The sequence below is a fragment of the Cyanistes caeruleus genome, chromosome 1 (genome assembly GCF_971803275.1).
Source record: "Cyanistes caeruleus chromosome 1, bCyaCae1.hap1.1, whole genome shotgun sequence".
NCBI classification, from domain to species: Eukaryota; Metazoa; Chordata; class Aves; order Passeriformes; family Paridae; genus Cyanistes; species Cyanistes caeruleus.
The window spans coordinates 95,581,458-95,602,616 of NC_141701.1; the positions used below are offsets into that span (position 1 = coordinate 95,581,458).

At 38.2% G+C, this 21,159-nt stretch overlaps 1 protein-coding gene across 2 annotated transcripts in view; it reads right to left on the reverse strand.

Annotated features, from left to right (window-relative positions):
- Positions 1-708: 708 nt before the first annotated feature.
- TGFBR1 (transforming growth factor beta receptor 1) overlaps positions 709-21,159 on the reverse strand; it is a 33,515-nt gene continuing 13,064 nt past the window's right edge. For both annotated transcript variants that reach the window (XM_086843374.1, XM_086843379.1), the window contains exons 4-9: positions 19,916-20,146; positions 14,030-14,197; positions 13,378-13,534; positions 7,210-7,334; positions 6,398-6,528; positions 709-5,037 (exon numbers count right to left, since the gene is read on the reverse strand). In XM_086843374.1, coding sequence (XP_086699500.1) covers positions 4,912-5,037; positions 6,398-6,528; positions 7,210-7,334; positions 13,378-13,534; positions 14,030-14,197; positions 19,916-20,146 — 938 coding nt within the window. In that variant the 3' untranslated portion in view covers positions 709-4,911. The remainder of the gene's footprint in view (positions 5,038-6,397; positions 6,529-7,209; positions 7,335-13,377; positions 13,535-14,029; positions 14,198-19,915; positions 20,147-21,159) is intronic.

Genomic DNA, 21,159 nt, shown 5'->3' on the forward strand with positions numbered 1-21,159 from the left:
AGCTGCTCATGGGAGAGGGATGTGTTCTCATCCATAATCATCATAGCTCCTCTAAAAGCACTTGAAGGGAATGCAGCGTTTTGACATACATAACCATTGGTTATCTCTGGACACCTTATGGCTTCCCATTGTGGAGAAAGCTTGCTGGAAGAAGTAATTTTTGGTAATTCTGTCTGAGCCAAAACTGAAGGATAAACCTAAACTTATGTGAGGGCAAGATGTCCTATTTTTGTTGTGTCTAAATCTCCACTTTCCTTCAGAAGTGTAACACCAGCCTGAAACTGAGGTTTGCACAGAAACAATCCACTCCAACAGAAGCTGATTTTACTTTCAGTTCTGGGATGCACTGAAGTGTTGAGCAGCTTAAACAGACTAAAATAGACTAAATGTTATTTCTATACAAATGTAAATGTAGAGAGGGAACAATTTGTCATTACTAATTTTGTCCAGGAGATGAGAGACAGCAGCAATGTTCTTATACCAACATTACTGTAGGAGGCAAGGAAGAGCAGGCACTTTATCATTATGTACACAGCACAGATAAGGTGGATTGCCTTGGTGGTAGCAAATCCTTTCAGCATTTCTGTACTAGAAGAAACTCCTTCTGAGGAAAGGAATTCACAGAAAACCCACATATTAGCAGGTAGGAACACCACACACAAACCCATATCTACCTGCAACTTCTTGTTCTAAAAGACAACTCATGCATTTTGAAAAAAGTTATTTATTTTCACTGCTTTAATCTCTCTACTGTAGTGTTAGCACTTAACATAAGCATCCACTCTTCTACTATCCTATTTACAATCCATTGAAATGTATACTCTACAAATAACAATACATATTTTCAGAAATGTAAGGGAAATGCACAATTTGGTAAGGTTTAAAAAAGTGACACTCATCTGTACAGGATCCTCAAATCATCCAAAAAGTAAAATTTACAAGGCAGTATCCACACAGCTATGTAAGGGCAGGTGCTACAGTGACAAAGCAGCAAACTTGCTAATACAATAAAATACAGAAAATAGTGTTTTGGGGCACCAGATAATACACTTAGTACCACTGAAGTTGTAAATTTAGTAATACCCATATTTCTAGAAACATGTAACTGCAAACCTTGAGAACATTCTGAAAAATATTAAACATTATATACATATGAGGTAAATGTACCTTGGTCTTTTAAGAGGTAATTTGAGTTTAAAGCAATGGATACGGTGAAGGGTTTTTTTTTGTTTGCTTGTTTTTTAAACAGAAAATGATTAACACCTTGCAATCATTTCAATGGCACAATATAAACAAGGAGCTAACTAAAAGGTGAATTTCATGGCAATCACACTCAGAGCCATTACTGAAAAAATTAAATAGCCTCTTACTTCATTTGACACCTTCATGTCCCCATACAGTCAATCCCAATGTCTTTACTTATATACAAAGTCTTTCTTAGGATTACAAGCAGAACCATTGGAGGGTGACAGTGTGTCATACTTGGAGAGTCTGCTTGAGAAACATCCCAGAATTCCAGCTTTTAAGGTTGGAAGGTCCCTGAAGAATTCCAGCATTTCAAAAATGACATTTCAGGCTTTTCAGCATCAGACCATTTCCAATGCTCCTTGTTCTCCATGTCCATATCCATCCGATCACATGTCTGTAAACCAAACTGAGGCTTCAATGCTACTAAAATATAAAGTTGATTAAATCCACAAAACTTAAGTGAATGTATAACGTATGTAATATTTACAATAAACATTTGCATCAGTAATAATCAGAAACCGTTTTGGTATATACTTGAAATGATACAAAATTAATATTTTGAATGCTAAAATATTTTGGTCCCCCTGGATTTCCAAGAGCAGATCTGGTGATATTACAATCTTAATTTAAAAAATACTTATGTGTACCTGTGTCCATATATATAAGATATGATCTTACACAGGTAACATTTAAAGTTACATAATATATACAGACACAGCCTTTGTAAAAGGTGTTCAGTTCATATAATGGAAAAGAAGAACAAAGCTTTAAGTCATGGTGTCAGAACTGAGGATACGTATAGCTCTATTCAGAATTTTCCTGTTCTGCAGCCTAGCAGGAATGACGAGGTTGTTCTAAAATACTGTTCCTTATGTCATACAGTGTGTCAAGCATCCTTCTGTGCTTTGTTTTTACAAGCTTCTACTACAAAGCTATATTTTGAACAAAGCAAGAACAGTTGCTAGCAAGTCAGGAGAACAAAGCATCATCTGTGTGCCATGATGCGGTTCAGCTGCTGTATATCCTCTTTAAAATGCAACAGAGCTGTTTGGTATATCTTAGGAAATTAAATGTTATGGTGATAAGGTTTTGTGGGTGCTAAAAAAGCCACTAAAAATTATTTGATGAATTATACTGCAAGCTCTCTTGTTACCACCAAAATTACTACAGATACCTGAAGCAATCCAGTAGCCTGGTTTTTCTGAAGTAGGAGCTGTACCATTTGTATCTATGGTAAGGACCCTAGGACACTTAAAAAATTGAAATGTAACAAAGTTACAAAATAAAAATTGTTAAATTGCAAACTAGGAAGTCTTTGAAACTTGCAGGGAGAGCCTGACCTATTTTCATGATGACCTGTTTTCTTTAAGTATCTGCATGGATACATAGAACTTGCTAGAGAGGCTGTCAAGTAGATAGGCTTGGGAGTCACTTTATAGTCAAACATTTTTTTTTGAACAGTCAGTTGAAAAACTGTGGTGCACAACTGTCCACGTGCACAAAGGCAGAGTTTATTTAAAATACCTACATGAGGTCATTTTTAATCCAGCTTTGACTGACAGAGGCCTGAAGGACATAAACTTGACTTGTCAGATAACACCAAACAAACACAAACATGACAGCTGTACACATGTTTAAGCCCAATTGTTTTTTAAGAGCTTCTCTTACTTTTCCCTTTTCTCCTGGATACTGTCTTCCAGTATGAATAAACTCATCAATTTTGTTGTTGACAAAAGCATTTAGTTATTTGCAGTTTGACCTCAGAGGATCTGTAATTCTGACATCATTTATCTGCATGCAAGCATATGGAAATATGGAAAAGCAAGAATATGGAATAAACAAAAATTATGTGTTAAGGCTTTTCTTGGGTAAGGCTCGTGACACCTATGTAGCCTCCTCTTTCTGGGCCTCATTCCTCTTCTTGCTTTAGCTGCCACACATCACAGACCATGGCACAGAACCTCGATTGTGCTCTGCCAGCAACCACCCTGCCACTGCTACCATCTTGGTAACAAAAGTGGGCTCTATGCTGAGGGATGAAAAGGAAGCCAAGGTAAAGTGTTGCGTAATGGGATGGGTACTGATGTGTTCTGAAGAGTGGCAGGGTAGGCAGCATATTAATTACCAAGTATATTGACATACTGAAATACTGTTTTGGACATCAATGAAACCACAGGTCAACCAGACTCTTCCTAAAATTGCAATGAAAAAATTATCACGGTAACAGCAGGTTTTTTTGCTGTACATTTGGGCAGGAAGCAATCTGATTTCTAAGTAAGTTTATCAAAATATTCTGATACTCTTAAAAACACAGGGAAATCTTGACTAAAGCCATGCATATTCTTCAGTGTTCTTATGACAACACAAGTCACCATAAGCTTTGTTCTTCTAAAATGAAAAGGATTGCTGGAATCCCCTGATATTTGTATCCAAAGACCTGCAGGTCACCACCTTCTCTAGCTCACCACTTTGTGTATGAGGCACACACAACATACATGCACATAAAATTTATAAGCAGCTTTGAACTGTCTAGTACAAAAGCCCAAATAACTTTTCTCTAATGACAGGTGCATTTAATCCTTGTGTAATTGCAAATATTGTTCTTTGAGTCTTAAGACTCAGCAGAACTGCACAAAAAATATGCTTTTCATACTTATTTAATGAAGCAAAATCTCAACATTTTACTTTTCTTGCTACTTTTCTGAAATAGATAGGTACTTCAAGCATTTTGGAAGTACCACTTGATAAAAAAATCTACATAATTATGACTCATAACTTGACAATTACAAAATATGACAGCAAATTTACTAGCTTACATTATTTAAAACTCCTACAGTGGTTTCAAGAGTCAGATTTTGGTAAAATTGAAGATATTCTATCAATTATGTACTCACTGTTGCAAGGAGTGAGATTTAGATCTTAGCTAGCCAAAGGAAGAACTTTTAACTTGTATTTTTGAAACCAAAAGTACCATAGGCTTTGTACATCCCTACTATTTTTGCATTAAAAGACTCAAAAGTGGCACTTACTGGTGTAATACAATCTATTTTGAAGGCAATGTAATGTTCTGAAAAAGTGGAAAAACACCCAGTAATCATGTATAAAGTATAATTGCATAAGTTATATTCCCACAACTGAATGAGGTCAATTTGTAAGTCAAGGTAAGAGTCCAAAAGATGCACTGCCTTAATAGCTAGCAAGTATACTCCAGTAGTACATTCACAATCTGAATCAAGGAATTGAGACAGTGGTTCAGAGTAGTCAATGTACCAGGCAGGAATAAAGTTGCTTTAAGAACCATCAATGCACTGTAGAACAATATAGTGAACCAGTTTCATTTTAGAAGTGACCTCCTACTTTTAGCACAGTTAACTAGCAAAGACCAGCTATTAGCTTCCCAAAAAAAAAAAATTACAGATTAACAAAATTAGATTACATGATGTTTTGTAAGTAACCTGGGAAAGAGGTTCATAGTGCACAGAAAGACCCAACACAACTGTTTAGCACATCCACAAAAATCCTAGTAAGTGACGTTCCTATGAAGTACTAAAAGGCAGCAATATCCTTCTGTTCCCCCAGTGAGGTAGAACAATTAACCTTCTTAACACGCCACTCTGGTGCAGATAGGGATTTTTACAGTGTTCTTCGATAGCAAATCCAGGATTACATCTTGATCCCCTCCTGTTGGCTAAGTTGTGATAATGTTTTCTTAATGCGCAAAGCTGTCAGCCGAGCGGCTCCGTTGGCATACCAGCATTCCCGCATAATTTTTGCCATCACTCGTAATGCCTGCAAAGGAAACACAACTCATTATATGCACTGCTGTTCCTGTGTAGCCCATGTAACTGCTGCTCTGCCTCTTCAGGCATTTCTGAAGTCCACTACTAGTACTGCAGCTGCATGGGAGAGTGTGCTGTTAAAATAAAAATTAATAACAAAAAAAAAATCTTACTTCATTCACAGAAAAGTAAAGCTCTCTAAACATTGCAGAGCAAAACTGATATTTTTCAGTAGACTTTTGGTCCATGGAAAAAATACTTAAATGAAAAGTAGTAGCCTGTCTGTAACTGTTTTCTGAATTTTCACATCAGACAAAAATACACACTTTTTAATTGTACTTGCAGTTAAGAAGTTACTTCAATGCATAGCAATTAAGTTCATGAGCTGTCTTCCTCATATTGAAGCTCTGCAAGGATAAGTGTTTTTTTCCTTCAAACAGCTATTCTTTGAAATCTGAGTGCTTCTGTGTGTTATTTGTAACAAAGCAAATAACAAAAATGGCAGATGAAATAAAGTAGCAGCTCTACATTCCAAAATACCACAAAAGCTGTATTACATTAGTCATTTCAATCCCAATAACTTCCTGTCTCACAGTTTGTTGGTGCACTCATCACCTTTCTCTCCTTCCTGTGCACTCTTGCCCACCTCTTATCTCAGCCATGCATTCATTCCCCACATGCCACAACCCAGGTTCCCCCTCCTGTTTCCAAAGCACCCCATCCTTATCAGTGCCTCACTGCTCCTGCAGCCCACTGCAGCTGTTCCCCTCAAGCTGTGAGTCAGGGCACATTGGCTGTAGCCCTTGCTGGGCTCCCAGAGCAATGCTGTGGAGTATTCCCTCTGCCCAGTTTGGGTCAGCTGTCCCTGCTCTGCTCCCCCTCACACTCTTATCCACCCCTATATGACTTGAGAAATGGAGAATGCCTTGAAGCTGTGCAAGCACTGCTCAGCAACAGCTAAGCCATCAGCATGCTATCAGACTGTTTTGGTCACAACATTGTGGAGCTCACTATGAAGGATGTTGACTCAATCCCAGCCAGACACAGCACAATTTATTTGCAATGATGCTTCCTAGTAATGTAATTCAGACTAGCTCTAATTTATATTAGCATCATCTATGCTTCACAGGAAAGGATCCTAGAATCCCCCATGCAGAGTTAGCTATTAACTTCTATGAAATTACATTTAAATACTTATGCATAATCAAGGAACAATGCTTTTAATAAAACCATAATGATTAGAAGGAAATTAATTAAGTTCTCCGAAAAGCAGCTCTTCTCTCTTCAACAATAGACATGGTTTTTAAGCCTCTGAAATCACTAAAAGCTCTAGTGTCCATTAAAGCAGCTTTAGCAAGGTTAGTTAATACCTCACAGCTCTGCCATCTGTTTGGAATATTGGGCCTTAACTTCTGTTCACACACAACTTTCCTCATTTCTTCAACAGAAGGGTCTGAAGGAACGAGGTCATAGTATGGCAACTGGTAATCTTCGTGGATTCCTGTAACAGGTTGAAAATAGATTTATTTTAGCTAACACTGGATTACATATTCTTCACTTTTTACCGTGTTCCTTATCAGTACCCTACCAGTTTTTGGTTTTTCATTTTTAAAAATTACATCAAAATGACTGACAAATAAATAAACAAAAATCCTTAACCACACCTTAGAAGTGTTTACATTATCCTTGATGGATCTAAAATTTATAAAATTTATAAAATTAGAAGAGAGATAAACTACATCAACTCTTTCATATGCTATACTTAAAACATGCTTCTTCAGATCACATGATTTATAACAGTATGCTTCGTTTTAAATAAGGTATAGATTGATCTGAACACATTATAGCTAGGTCTTGTGTTTGCCCCTTGCTCTCAAGAGTACAAGTTTTACCCTTTTCTCCCCTCTATGTAAATATTTAGACAGAAAAATTAAAATAGACAAAAATATTTCCTATTTTCTTCAACAAGTATGGTTTGTCAGTCTAGAAAGAGGTTGAATAGACCAGTTATCATTTACAGGATTAACTAGATTAATTAGTTAACAAGCATTAATTAGAAAGTCTGAGACAGACTGGCTATTACTTCGCAATGCTTTTTGAGCAAACTGTTTTCAGAACCTCAGTAAGTTTAAATTACTTATAATTCCTTAATATGTCCCATTTTGCAAAGATTGCCACGTACCACCAATTGAACACCGCCGAGCTATTTCCCAAAATACTAATCCCATTGCATAGATGTCTGCTCGTTTGAATGACTCAAAATGTTTCATATTTATGGAATCATCTAGAACTTCAGGAGCCATGTACCTGTATGAAAAAAAATAAATTCATGAACACTTAAAGAGTAGAAAAAGTTCAGCACTACTGATCAGCTCAAATACAAAATAATATATTTTTGGGGAAAAGGAGATAAAGAAAAATCTGCTTCATTAAGGTCATCCAGTCAGAGACAATTCAATGTAAAGGGCTAAGTAAAACTGAGAGAAACAAGCAGAGAAATAGGGGGAATAAGTAAAATGTGAAATAATAAACAAATAGAGCCATAAACCTGATAGACAAGGCAAAACTGAGATGGTGACAAAGACCAAAAGTCTCTAGTTCCTCACTGAAAGACTATTAAGAAACTCCAGGCATAACTTTATAGAGGTGCATGCAGACTGGACTTTGCGACTGCGAATAAGTGGGAAACAAGAACACTAGGATTGAGGATATTGAAAGAAGGCCTGTGCAACTATGCAATGCTTATAAAGGAATGTTCAGGAGAAAGGGAGAAGTAGTGAGGCAACAGATAGAAAAGGGTAGCAAAGGGGCTAGTTGCCTAAGAGGTTGCCAGTCTGCACATGCTCACCACCAGTGCACCCTATTTTATCAAATCCTAACTATTCTGTGCAATCTCACTCTCAAGCTCACATGCATGCGCTCTCTAAGAACATGTCAGCATCAGGAGGCAGACATGAGTCTGTTCAGGTCTAGCAAGTGGAGCAGCACCAGGGATGAAGCTGAAACTTGAGAGAAGGAGGGGCTCAACTCCAGGTCCTAGGAGCACATCTGCAGTGGCAAGAGCAGGTATCTGGAGTTACTGTGGGAGACTACACAGTGGTCATTCTTGAATGAATTCTGGCCCAGCAGCTGTAGTCTGACAGAAGGAGAAGGAAACACTGGTGCCAGCAACTGGAGTAAATGAGTAGGTCTATTTCAGTTACTGAAATAAGACCATGGATCACAGGCCTCAACATCACAGCTTACATGTACCAACTACAGAGGAGAAAGGGGATGAGAACAATAGAGTAAGGGTCTCTCAGCACCAGCAGCTGGAGTGGAGTCACAGGGTGTAAGGTCTGTGTGCCTGGGTGCCAGTTGCTGGGCTGGGCCAGAAGGTTTGCATTTCCCCCAACCCTGCAGAGCTGGTGTGCAGGGCTGTAATTCACTAACAACTTTCAAGCTGGTCTAGCCAGCACCCAGGCAGGGAGATTTGCCAGGGGAAGGGCCCATGCTGATATTTGAGGGAATCCATGCACAGAGGCATCCATATGAATACATTAGCTGTTTACTGCTGTGCATTAACCCAGCTGAGGAGTCCAAGATCCATGGAGCACAGGAAAGGGCATTAGACACAGCAAGCCTTGAATGGATGGTTGAGAGGCTCATAAACGTGCATGGAGTTGTGAGGCTACAGAAGGGAGTACATACTTTCACTAATGAAGTTCAATCCTGATCAGCTGAAGAGAAGGAAGGAGACTTGGCTGTCTATAGCTGTGTTTTATACAAGTTCTGACAGTGTTTTATGTGGGTGTTGAAGGCAGCACACGGTGCATAGCAATCTGTATAATCAGCCCTGTCAGTACTGTATATGTCTGAGCGTGACTGGTCGGATTCCAAGGAAGAAAGCGGCAGCCACATCCATAGGCCTCGGATGAACGGAGCCCCAGCCCTTTGGAACACACCAGCTGGGCTCCAGAGGTCAGACAAGAGGAAGCCCCAGCTCCTGTAACCTGACAAATTGTAGCAGCCACTTAAAACATCCCCTAACAAGCATAAAGCAGGAATAGACATGAAGTGCTGGTTAAGAAACCAGTGCTGTTAAAAATTTCTTGAGAACAAAGGCCTACTATCATTTAGTATCTGATGCTTCATCATACAGTCTGCAAGTCCCACCCTAAATCATGCTTTTGTTAAAATTAGTATATCATATGTGGGTTACAAATTAACAACTGCACTTATGAATTTGCTTTATCCCACATGTCCTGCAAGGAGAAAAATCTGTAACTAACTTTCCCCTAAGAAACAAGGCCTGAAAGCTGGTCATGGCATCCAAGTGGTGGTACCATGGTTTGGTAGCCAAGTCTGACGTGGGAGCATCAAGCAAAATGTCAGTGTGGACTTGACCACAAGAGCTACTGACAGCAGTATCCCTACTGACTGCTGGAAAGAATGAATGTTATTTGCTGCATCAAGTCAGCATCAGTGGTAGCACTGCTTTCTCATTCTGATAGGGTTCTGATAGCTAAATCCAGAGTGTGCTGTTTAGCAGAATTCAGTGTTTCTCCACATCATCACCCCAGCAGTCTCAAGCTGACATATCAATGAAGCAGGCCAACAGTGGCACCTGGGCTTTGAAGAGAAGTGTTGCCTGGTAAAAAAGCAACATGTGCAGATTACTGGTGTGGAATGCAGTGCCAGGCAATAGCTCTACCTCAGGAACAGCCACAGAAGCCTAGACATTGTTTCCTTTCATCAATAACATAGTAGGATTTTCTCTTCTAGTACCAGGGATGGTAGGCAGAATACAAGACCTACTACTAAAAACAAATTTCAGGACTATCACACCTTTCAGAGCTCCCTCAGCACTCCTGTGTCTTACAGATATTACATGGACGCAAGGAAGCAATGGCTATCAAGGTAAGCAAAAAAAATGCAACCAGGACTTGCATTTGTCTCGAACTATGCAGAACTTCAACAAAGTTTGCTGAGATGAGAGTTCTCTAAGGTATACAAAAATCCTCACAAGTAATAAACACAGCACAAACATAGGACAACCGTGTGAAGTTGAGTGCAAGGCTTACTTTGACCGTATTTATTGAAGTGGAATATTAAGCACTGTTGCAGTCTTTGATATGGACAAGGCTCTCAAATTGTCCCAGTTGACCCATATAAAAAATGTTTTAATCAAGAATGTAAGATTGTGGTGAATGCTCTCCAAGGATTCTGCATTAGTAGATACTCTTACGATACTTCATGTGCTTGACACTGTAAGTGATTATCTTGGAGCCCAGCAGAAAGAATATTTGATCTATCTTAAGCTGACATGAGGATGAAAAGAGTGATGGAGAAAAGACAACAAACTAGAAACTCCAACCTTGGTGCAAGATGTCAGCTTTGACAAAAAACACTAAACAAGCCATAAATGAGATTGTCCTGACTTTTGTGAACCATCCAAAGAGCAAGGCTTTTAAACTGGAAAGACCACAGGAGGCCTGAATGTGGCAAAAAAATCCTCCCCCCCACCATGTGAGTTCCACTAGCAAATTGACCTCTTACCACGGTCCTCCATCAATGCATTTAGATTGGCTTTGGCTTCCATGACACAAAATGGTGAATAACTGCAGAGAGATTATTGCTGGAACAAGAGAGGCAAAAGGCAAGGAGGTAGTATAGTGAGGCCAGCAGCTCAGCCATTTCATGGCTGTTAGACAAAAGGGACAGAAGTAGGAATCTCCATGTCAGCTTATGTGTTGGAAATGCATTGCTTGGCAGAAGCAGTATCTTTGATTCTGGAGAGAGCAACTCTCTTACATAGAGCAACTCTGACCTTCTGAGCAAGGTCTGCAGCTCAATATCATCCAAGAACAAAGGGATAAGTCTACAAAGAAGGGTACAAAGTATGTTGAGCATGGTCTTGCCAAACTTTGGGTGCCTTCTGATCTCTTTCTCCCATCTTAGTCCAAAGGCTCAGTACTAGTTGTCTAAATTTCTTGTACAACCTATAGGGAGCTTCATGTCATCAAACAGACCTGTACACAACATGTTGTGTGGCGTCTCCCTTCATCAATGTACTCTATAAGGTACAATTCTGCTCATAATTTGTTTAGGTAAACTTCAGAGAAGTTTAGCCATGGTAAGAATTTGCTGCCAAACTTCTTTTAAAGCACAACTACTTGAACTATCAAAAGCAACAGCTGGGCCACACATCTCAAAAAAACTAGAAGGAGAATGAGGATTTTTTTTACTTGCCTCAGGGAGTGAGAGAGGGATTCTATTTCCTTCTCAGTTTAAAGCTCATGTTCCCTGCTTTATGTTGCAGGCTGAGCTGTGAAAGCACACAAAGTTCACCCCTCTGGTAAAGCTAAGCCTCTGAACAGAAAAGAAATGAAGTCAGAAAATTCAGTCAGAAAGAGGGATCATCAGTTTGACTCAACGCCTTGATCACTCACACAGGAGTAAGTCTGCTTGCTCCCTCGACATACATTTTTACATCAATCATTAGAAAAACACAGAGTTCATCAAATCTCCCTGAACTTGTACACAGAGCTTCCATGTGCAGAAGAGGTACCAGCAGTGGCAATCAGTGTGAGTTAAAACTGTCACTGAACAGGTAAGACTTGAACTGTACTATGAAAAATTAATCAGAGGTGCAGTTACTTATCTAAGAATGAACAAGAGGAAGAAGAAGGGTCTAAGCCTCTTACAAGAATGAACCATTTTCAGAGAGATAGAAATAACTGATGCCTTTAAAAGGGGAAACAGATTTAGTCCTCCTGCTGCCCACTGCAGCAAGCAAGGGTTTCTACAGCTTTACCCTTGTGAAGAAGCGTAAGGCAGATTAACAAGCAATTTAATAATGCCTAGGCAAGAAAAGATCTGGGAAGTGGGATCTGCAAACAGAGCTGAAAGGATGCTTTCTCCAATGACTAGACTAAAGAAAGTAACTGATTTGTACATCATTTTTCTTTGCACGTAGGTGTAGTAGAAAAATCAAAATCACACATGGCATGTGTGCCCTGCACACAGCTAAATTTGCAAAGGCAAATTTCTAAGTAAGCCTCCTGTTTACTGGAGACTTTAAGAAGAAATAATACTCAGTACCTTATAATTGTGGAGTAGTTCAGAAAATAACTTATCTGACCATTTGTGTGGTATTTTTAAAATTGGCAAAGGACTAGTACAGCAAAGCTTTAGCACAAAATAACTTCAGCAATGTATGTGTCAGTAAAACAAATTTTCAGTACATATTCTGAAAGCTGTAGTTAATTGAGCCTTAAAATAATATTTAAGCGTTTTTTTCCCTTCCAAAAAGACACAGCCCAAGGAGCATCCTAGTTCACTGTAAAACCCCAATCAACCCCCACCCCACAATATTGCTTACTAAAATGATATTAAAGTATTTTTGACATATAAACTGAAGACTGGACAACAACACAATTTTCTCCAACACTGCTAAGCTACATGGGCTTGGCTGTCACACATTTCTCTGTGAGCAATGTCCAAACTCCAGTTTGACATAGCACTGAACCTATAGGCATGAGAAGGAAGAAAAGTTGCCCACATCCAGAATGCTTGCTGTGGTTCAGTTAGTGCTATCTCTGTATGCTGTATAGCTGCATGAATTACTAAGGGAAATTTATTTATAGCTTCCAGTTACTATTGCCTGAAGGTTCACTGATGATAAATTACTGACAGTAAGTTTTACTGCACTTGTGCTGACTGAGTTAAACAGCTCTGAATTCTTCTGAGGGCAAGAAAAACCTGTATTTCCAAATTCAGAAAAAGCTTTTAAGAGAGACTATATTGACTCATCCACTTAAGATTCTATTTATGTATTAGATGACAAAGATGACTGTTTTAACTTCTTGCATTTCTCTCAAAAATGTGATTCCAAGACAACCCGTGTCCAAGACTCTGCATCTTGTATGTTCTACCACACAGGCTTCACAGTGAAACCACAGCTTTTACTGTCACTGACAATACTTTTACTGCCACTGTCAATAATCCTGTCTTAAACTCCTGATTGGGCTGCAAGTAACATTTCCATGCAACACATGGCAAGGAGAAGAAAGAAAGAGCACTGAAGTCTGTAAAATCATCAGTCATCAAGTCTCTTATTTTAATCCATATTTGTGCCCTACAATACTTAGCAAGTTTGCAGTATTTTACACATGCCAACATTGAACGTGCTTTTTAAGCGCCTACCATCTAGCTAAAATACCAGCTGGCAAGGAAGTGCCTAAGAACTCTATCTACCATTACATTTTCCTGCTGCTTATACTTCTACCAACACAAATTTATACGGGACATGAAAAACCAAAGCATGTTATCATAAAAGTTGCCTGACACATCACAAAAATGATTTTACCTTTTTGTTCCCACTCTGTGATTTGGGGCAATGTCAATTGTGTCTGTAGCTGAATCGTGCCTAACCGCCAGTCCCAGGTCTGCAATGCAGCACGTTCCATTCTTTTTCACCAATATGTTTTTTGATTTTAAATCTCTGTGGGCAATTGCTGGTTTGCCTGTAAGGGCAAAAAATAGAAGCTGTAAAAAAACCCCAAACCAACCTGCTTTCATTCTAAGCCCGGTGCAAAATTTTGTTTGAAGTTACAGAATTCCTTCCATTTCTGACCTTTATGTGCACCAGGGTACCTCCTGAAATCATTCATTGTAGATTGTCCAGCTGTTCAGGAAAGTGCCTTGTGTTTACTGTATTAAACCACTCTTGCTCCTTTCCCACTTCCAGCAAGTATTTATTGCACACACATCCTCCTCAAACTTTGTATCAATTCCAAGTTAAGAAGATGCTACATGCACCATGACTTGGTGCCTTTTAACATCGTTTTTTGTAGGAAGGACTGTTGCATCACAACACCAGAGAAAGGAAGGCAAAAAGCCTTTCAAATTAAGAAGTCCTATTAACTTGGAAATCATCAGAGTAGAATGAGCTACTTATGTGTCATTAAAAAAACCAACCAGTTTTATCCACATGAAAAGCAAAGTAATTGAAAGATTACCTTGTGTGCCAACAATTTCCATGTGCAGATGAGCAAGACCGCTGGCAGTGGACAAAGCTAACTTTATCATTCCTTCCACTGTTACTGTATACCTGTTCAGGTAATCAAAGAGTGATCCATGCTCATGATAGTCTGACACTAGCCACAGCTGAGTCCAAGTACCATTGTCTGCAAAATAAAACTGGCATGAGTGCCACATATACACAAACAACAAATGAACAGTATGTTCCACTTTTATACAATACTTATGAAGTACAAATTACAGTCTGCAAGTAACCTCTGTAAATTAGACTTACTATTAGACTCTAAGACTCTTCCTGTAACATTTAAATGCCTCTTTTTAGAAAAAATAAAATAATACACCAAAATTAAAAGGCCTCCAATTACTTCAGAGTAGGAAAAAGACTAATATCAATTCAAACAGTTTCCACAAAGGAAAGAGAACTGTAGCTTGCTACATTTACAGAATAGTCTCAACTAAGCTGTTTAAACATGCAAAGAAAATTAAAAAATCAGTCACATACTCCAACCTGTACAAGACTGGTAAAATGCTACTACTGCTGCAGAAAGAGTCTTACGTCCACTAAAGGGATGCCTAAGTTTTGTTTTTTTAAAAAAGGAATAAGGAAAGGAAAGATTTTTTTGAAAAAAATCTTCAATTATTTTTTAGTTAGAACTGCTGCATCTCTTGCTACTTGGCAATATGCAAGCACAAACTCATAGAACTCAGCATTGTATTATAAATGTGACTTTTTCCAAAGAGAATTATGGTCTCTGTAGAATCAATCCAACAGTATTGCTTTCACTAAACCAGTCTTACAGAACCATTAGAAACAGGTATGAGTTCACAGGCACAGAAAAGATGATCTTAAATACACATAGCCAGAGAGCTCCAAAGAGTTGCACAAGTTCCAAGTAAACTAACCATATCACATGAGAATATTTTCTTCACTCAGTTTTACTCTACTGGCTCATTAGTTATGATCCCACATTGCCTGAAATAATCCTCTCCTGGGCATTAATATCATACACACTCATTGCTTGGTCCTGTATTTAATTTCTTCTCCTGTTTCTTAGGAGTGGGATACCTTAGCAGGTATCTGTACCAGACACCTGTAAGGAGGGAAATAAAACTAATTTTAATTAGTCTACCAGACCTATTGTGTTTTAACAACTCTATAAAAGATGTCAGTTTCTGAAGAATTATCACAGCTTTGATTCAAGACTATTGTGCCTTTGCATAAAGCTTCTCTCTTTTTAACACTACATTTCCTCCTAAGAGTGGAATATGTTGCTGGTTACAAACCCTTCTATTCAGTTTTACCTTGTGTATTACCTGCGAGTTTTAATATTCAAGCTCTACCTTCCTTCCAAATAAGAAATATAAGCTTTGCTTACCATCCAGTCTGAGAAACCATGATTCTTCCCTATTACATGTTATATTTCTGCCCATTCAACCAGATTTTAAGAAGGGACAATGCTGCATCCAAATTTCAACGAATAATATTAATTACAGGCAAGCTGAAATGCAGCAATAGGTCCAGTGTCCAGCTATCAGAAGAGACCTACTATGTTTTCCTCACCTTGCCATATTTGACAAGCTATACATTTGTTTAGCACTCCAAGCAGAACATGTTAAGATAAATGTAAATCTTCTTAATCTGTTGACAGTAGTTGATTATTACCAAGTAATAATTAACCTGACTCTGAGTATTTTTGGCTGCACCGTAAACAGCATCTGCCATGAAACTTTCCATCACAGGATTTGCATCATCAGGTAGGAAAAAGTAACTACACTGAATAGTCATTACATACAGTAGCCCAGCTTTCCATGATTAGGTAATCTAATTTAGTTTACGTACACACAATGATCAAGAATCTCAAACGATTTCAGAATATTAAAAAAAATAATTACATGTGTTATTGGAAATATATTTAAGAGATTAATTATTGTTATTTCAGCTATTTCAAGAGACTTGAAAGTATTTTACACCACCAAGATCATTCAGAAGTAACAGATTTTATTTTTTAACTACAAAAAATATTGAAATCCTGAGAAAAGAAGCTTTCAGATTTGTTATCAGGAGACAGATTACAGTTTGGGAAACACATTACTGATATTCAAGCAAAATCCATCTCAGTAGAGCTGACTTGTGAAAAAAGGAATTTATACAATTGCTAAATCAATTATATAATGAAGTTTCAATTAAAATTCAAGTGACTGGAATCACTTAAGTGAAAAATGTTTTTTTTTCCTCATCAACACCAACAAAACACCATTGTTTTGTGTGGTGTTATGTCGCAAAGTGTTCCAAAGCAGAGATTTAGCCTTTTTCAGCACACAGGTAGTGTAATATTAGGGAAAAAAAACAGGAAAAAACAATGAAAATATAATATTCAGATGGGATCTACAACTAGAAATCTCTTAGAAATGAGATATTCAGGGAGATGGCATTTTTGTCAGCGACTAGGGCATGACTGGTGTCTTGTTAGCATAACAGCTTGACTCTATCACATTGATACAGTCATTTGACTAAACGATGAGAAGCACTTGAGCTGTGCAGATTCCTTCTTCTTAGGCTAAAGCCAGAACTTAAAAAAGGATAAATGGCTGAAATATTACTTCTCAAGAGGCAGGAATTCTGCTCATTTCTTTGCAGCATATTGTTTAACATCACTTTTGGGGATCTAATTACCATGAAAGGTACTCTGACTGAACCAAACTATCATATAGTGAAGTGCAGCTTTCAGTTAAGGGGAAGGAATGGAGAAGTCAAGGTATCTTAGTGCATAAAGTTATCTGTAAGTGTGCAGTGCTAGACCTCACCTTATTTTAATCTGCCTACAGACAGCTATGATTACAGCCAGCTACTGCAGAGAAACCTTTAGTACTGTAAACTGCAGTTGCTGACACTACTCTTTTGTTACTAGAATAGTACAGATAAGTAGGCTCTGATACAGTTTACCTTGAAGTAACTGGTAACAAAACATGCACAAAACAAACTGTGTGTTTAGATAGTTTAAAACAAGACAACACATGGCCCTGAAAGTAACTTCTCTGACCTAGCAGTATTTGCAAGTTAGCACATACTTGCTATGCAAAGACCCACCCAGAATACAAAAGTGTTTGTCAGGCAGACCACAACTGCAGTTTAAAATCATTCATTGCTTCTCAGACCTCAAGCTGCCTTAAATGCAGCACCTATTTCCCAGCAGATTACGGGATGGGAAGCAGACAGGTTGGACCAGCTCCTGTAGCCTTCTGAACATGATACAGGTCTGGGGAAGTAGAAGGGTAGAATGTGCCATTAAGGCACATGGGCTGTCTGAACAGTGTACTAGAAAAAGGAGTGAAGACAGTGGTTCAGTCACAAGCTCTAATCTAAACACACACCCTCCTACCCAAAAGAATCCCTTCCAATTTTACAGTAAATAGCCAGGAAGATGTTCCTCAGCAGTTGTGAAAAATTGCATTTGTGGTAACAGGAAAGACATTATTAATGCCTTCAGCAGCATCAGGAACTGAAGCATGCCTTGGCTCTGCAGCTCTTTTACTAGTCCTCTTCATTAATTTTAAAATTACTACCACTCCTGTATCTCTGCAGTCATCTTTGCAGTACCTCAGACACACCGATTTTTGCAGTCTAATGATTTGTGCATTCCAGCTAGGTGGTGTTAACTCCTGAATACATTCAAGAGTATTGTTCTATATGTAGTATTCTCTACAGAGAAATGGATGCAAATCCTCCACAGATATTACTGTTGTGAACAAATACGTAATTCTTCACCTGGCACCACAAACATTCATGAGTTAGCACCAACATCTACAATGAAGGACTGTTCCTTAAGCCATTGGAACACTTAGGTGTTCTTAAGCCATTGGTCTCTAATGCCATACTGTGATACACCACCTCCTTTCAGAGTACCATGATAGTGCACCTGCTTAACTGGGATGACTACCTCCATAATGGCTCCTTTATGTTCTCCTGTTTAATGGGATACAGGTGGCCTGAAGTATTCTAAACAAGAACTGAAGTATTAACCTCCTTCAATATTCAGGACTGAATTCTTAGCCCAGGGAGTGAACTGTGTGCATACTTCCTCACAGAAGAGAATAAAAAAGGTTATACAAGGAATTAATTCTGCACTGATGGTTTAAAAATACCACAGATTTCTACATCTGCTCAGACACAGTCATGAATAGTGGTATTTTCAAAACACATTATCTATTTTTCAAAAACCAGACACCAACTAGTTCTCAAAGTAGAAGAGCCTTACCCTGAAGGCCTAAAACCTCAAATAATGCCATGACCTATCAATTAAGGATTTATTCTTTGTATGTAAAGCATATTAACAAAAAAACAATTTCATACCACATTATATTACATTACAAGGAAACCAAGTCAAATGCTATAGCATCTGGAACACAAATCAGCAAGCAAGAAATTATTTTTAAAACCCACCCATTTAGGAAACCTGTCTCATACCTCCTCTTCACAGCAGTCAAATGTATTTTTGGGACAAACTACCTGGAAGCTTCAAGCATAATGAGACACCAGTATACTTAAACACAGATTGATTTTGTGAAAGTTACAATTAATATATCCTTGCAATATATCCTTTATGCCCTTAAATAAAAGTTAAAGCTTCTGCAGAGCTGGCTCTTCATTTATGGCTTTAATGCAGCTGGATCTAATTTTAAACCTAGGCCCCAGATACTCCCCTAGGCCAACCAGAGCAAACTCCAGCTCTCGCAGATGCTGGTAATATCAAATACAGTTCTAGGCATGAAAATAAGACAGTTTCTAAGGATAGGCATATGAAGCTGCTGGAAAAAGTTGCCTGGTATGGTGTTGATCTGCATGCTCTTGGATGATAAGATGTTGCACGAACATCTGTTAGGAGCAAGTTAACTTAGACAACCCACTTTTGGAGGGGTGTTCTGCACAATCTCTTGGATTCTATTCCTATTCTACAGATTTATATAGGAACTTGAAATTCATCTAATGGTAATTAAAAAGAACTTTATACAACTTGACCCTCACTAAACCTAAACTTCTAAAACCATTTAGGAATTTCCCAATAAACTGAAAGCCTTTTAAAAATTCAGCATGCGTGTAAATTATTGAGTCCTCCCTAATTTGACAATTTTCTGTTAATGCCTTCTTCACAAAGAAGTCAAATGCCGTTTGTGGTGAAACATGCAATTTCAGATGAAAAATAACTGAATGCAACAGCATCTTAATATCTCGGCTCCCCTTAATGAAAGAAATTAAAACCTTTTTTTTTTTCCAGATTCTTGCATTTTTAGTGGAACTGCAGGAAAATCCAAGAAACTTTAATCTGACCAAAATCACAACAAATCAAAGGTTCCTCTTACTGGATGATTAAAGGCTTATCAGGAGAGCTTACCACTGGAAACAAATCATTAATTCAATTTTTGCCATATATTTTCTAACCGGACTTCTGAAAGAATAACATCTCATAACTCAGCCTTAAGAACAAATCCGCTACCTCCTACTTTATATCAGGACAACAGGATTAGACATGATCTCTTTCAGGCCCACACATCTATATTATTAGCCTATGAGGTAATGACAGGTACAAGTATTCAGCAGATGTGTGGGCTCACAGGATAAAGCATCTCCTTTCTGATACCAAAGCATTTTAAACAAATTTAAACAACACAATTCTTCAGAAAAAAAAAGAGACAATGCACTTTTTCATTAAACCTATGAAAAGCGTGCCAAACCCTGAACTGCTTCAGTAACAAAACTATTTTTTGTTACTCTTAAATGGATCCTCACAACTTTTTTTTTTCCCCTTCATGTACTGTCTGTTCTGACCAGGTGCAAATCGGCAAAATGAATTCGTAGTGTCACCAACCTTTGTTGTCTGCAGCTATAAATCCGAGAATGTTTTCATGGCGTAGCATAACTGTCTGATAGATTTCTGCTTCTCGAAACCATGACCGTTCCTCTCTTGAAGAGAAGATCTTCACAGCAACTTCTTCTCCTCTCCACTTCCCCCGCCAGACTTCTCCAAAGCGACCCTTACCAATGCTCTCTTGAAGTACTATAGTTCTTGCAATTGTTCTTTGCACGAGTAGAGGTAAACCTAAAAAGAAGATTTTACATTAACCTTAAACATCACTCTACAGAATTAGCACTTATGCCACATACTGAATATGAGATACCATTTCTGTTAGGTTATTTCTCTTACAATGCACATACTCCCTAGGATTTTTAAGTGCTTGTTGAGAACTGCTAGCAAGCACATAGGCAAGATTCTGCCTTCACCCTTAAAATGCCAACTTAACAAGTACTCAAGGAGATTATGCTACAAACTACTTCTATGGTTGTTAAAAGCACAACAAACTTTCTTTTAGTTAGGAATGTTGTCACTTGCTGAACAATAAAGTTTCATTTAAATGAAAAAAAAAGCAGTAATAATGAGGCAGTCAGGACCAGGTTTAGGGATTTTTTTGGTTGCTTGTTAGTGATGAATGTGAGTTTTTCCTTTATTTTTGGAAAAAGCATCTGCCCATGACTTTCCTGGCAAAGCAGTCCAAGAGCACTTTTGCTACTAACTAACTTACTTGGCTTATCACTAGATAGTCCATTTCTAACTTAGTTAAACCACACTTATCAGCAACACTGACTGCTGAAAATCCACACTCATGCCCAAGTGTGCCAATAGCCTCTTAGTAGTAATCTTGAGTCACTGTAAAATAGGAAAACATCCTTGTAATGCAAACTTCCTGCTTTACAGGCCATTCTTGTGCACCTCACTGTAATTATAATTGAGAAAAACGTAGTTCATGAAGATTTTATAGCTTTGGAACATCTACATGCTTTCAAAACAGAGCACCTCTCTGGTACACTTCAGTAATTTTTATTACTTACAATAAGCAGCACTGGCATCCCACAACCAGGCTGGGTTTTTTGCTTATTTTAAATCTTTCCTGTTGTAACTGCATGGCTTGTCAATGGACTCCACACTGATACTACACTGCAGGATGAAAGCATCAGCCAGGTTATCTGCTTACAATAAGCTCTTTTGGTATAGGATTATTTCACTTAAACCAAACACTTTACAAAGTAATCTATTATTCTGTAATCACTCCTCCA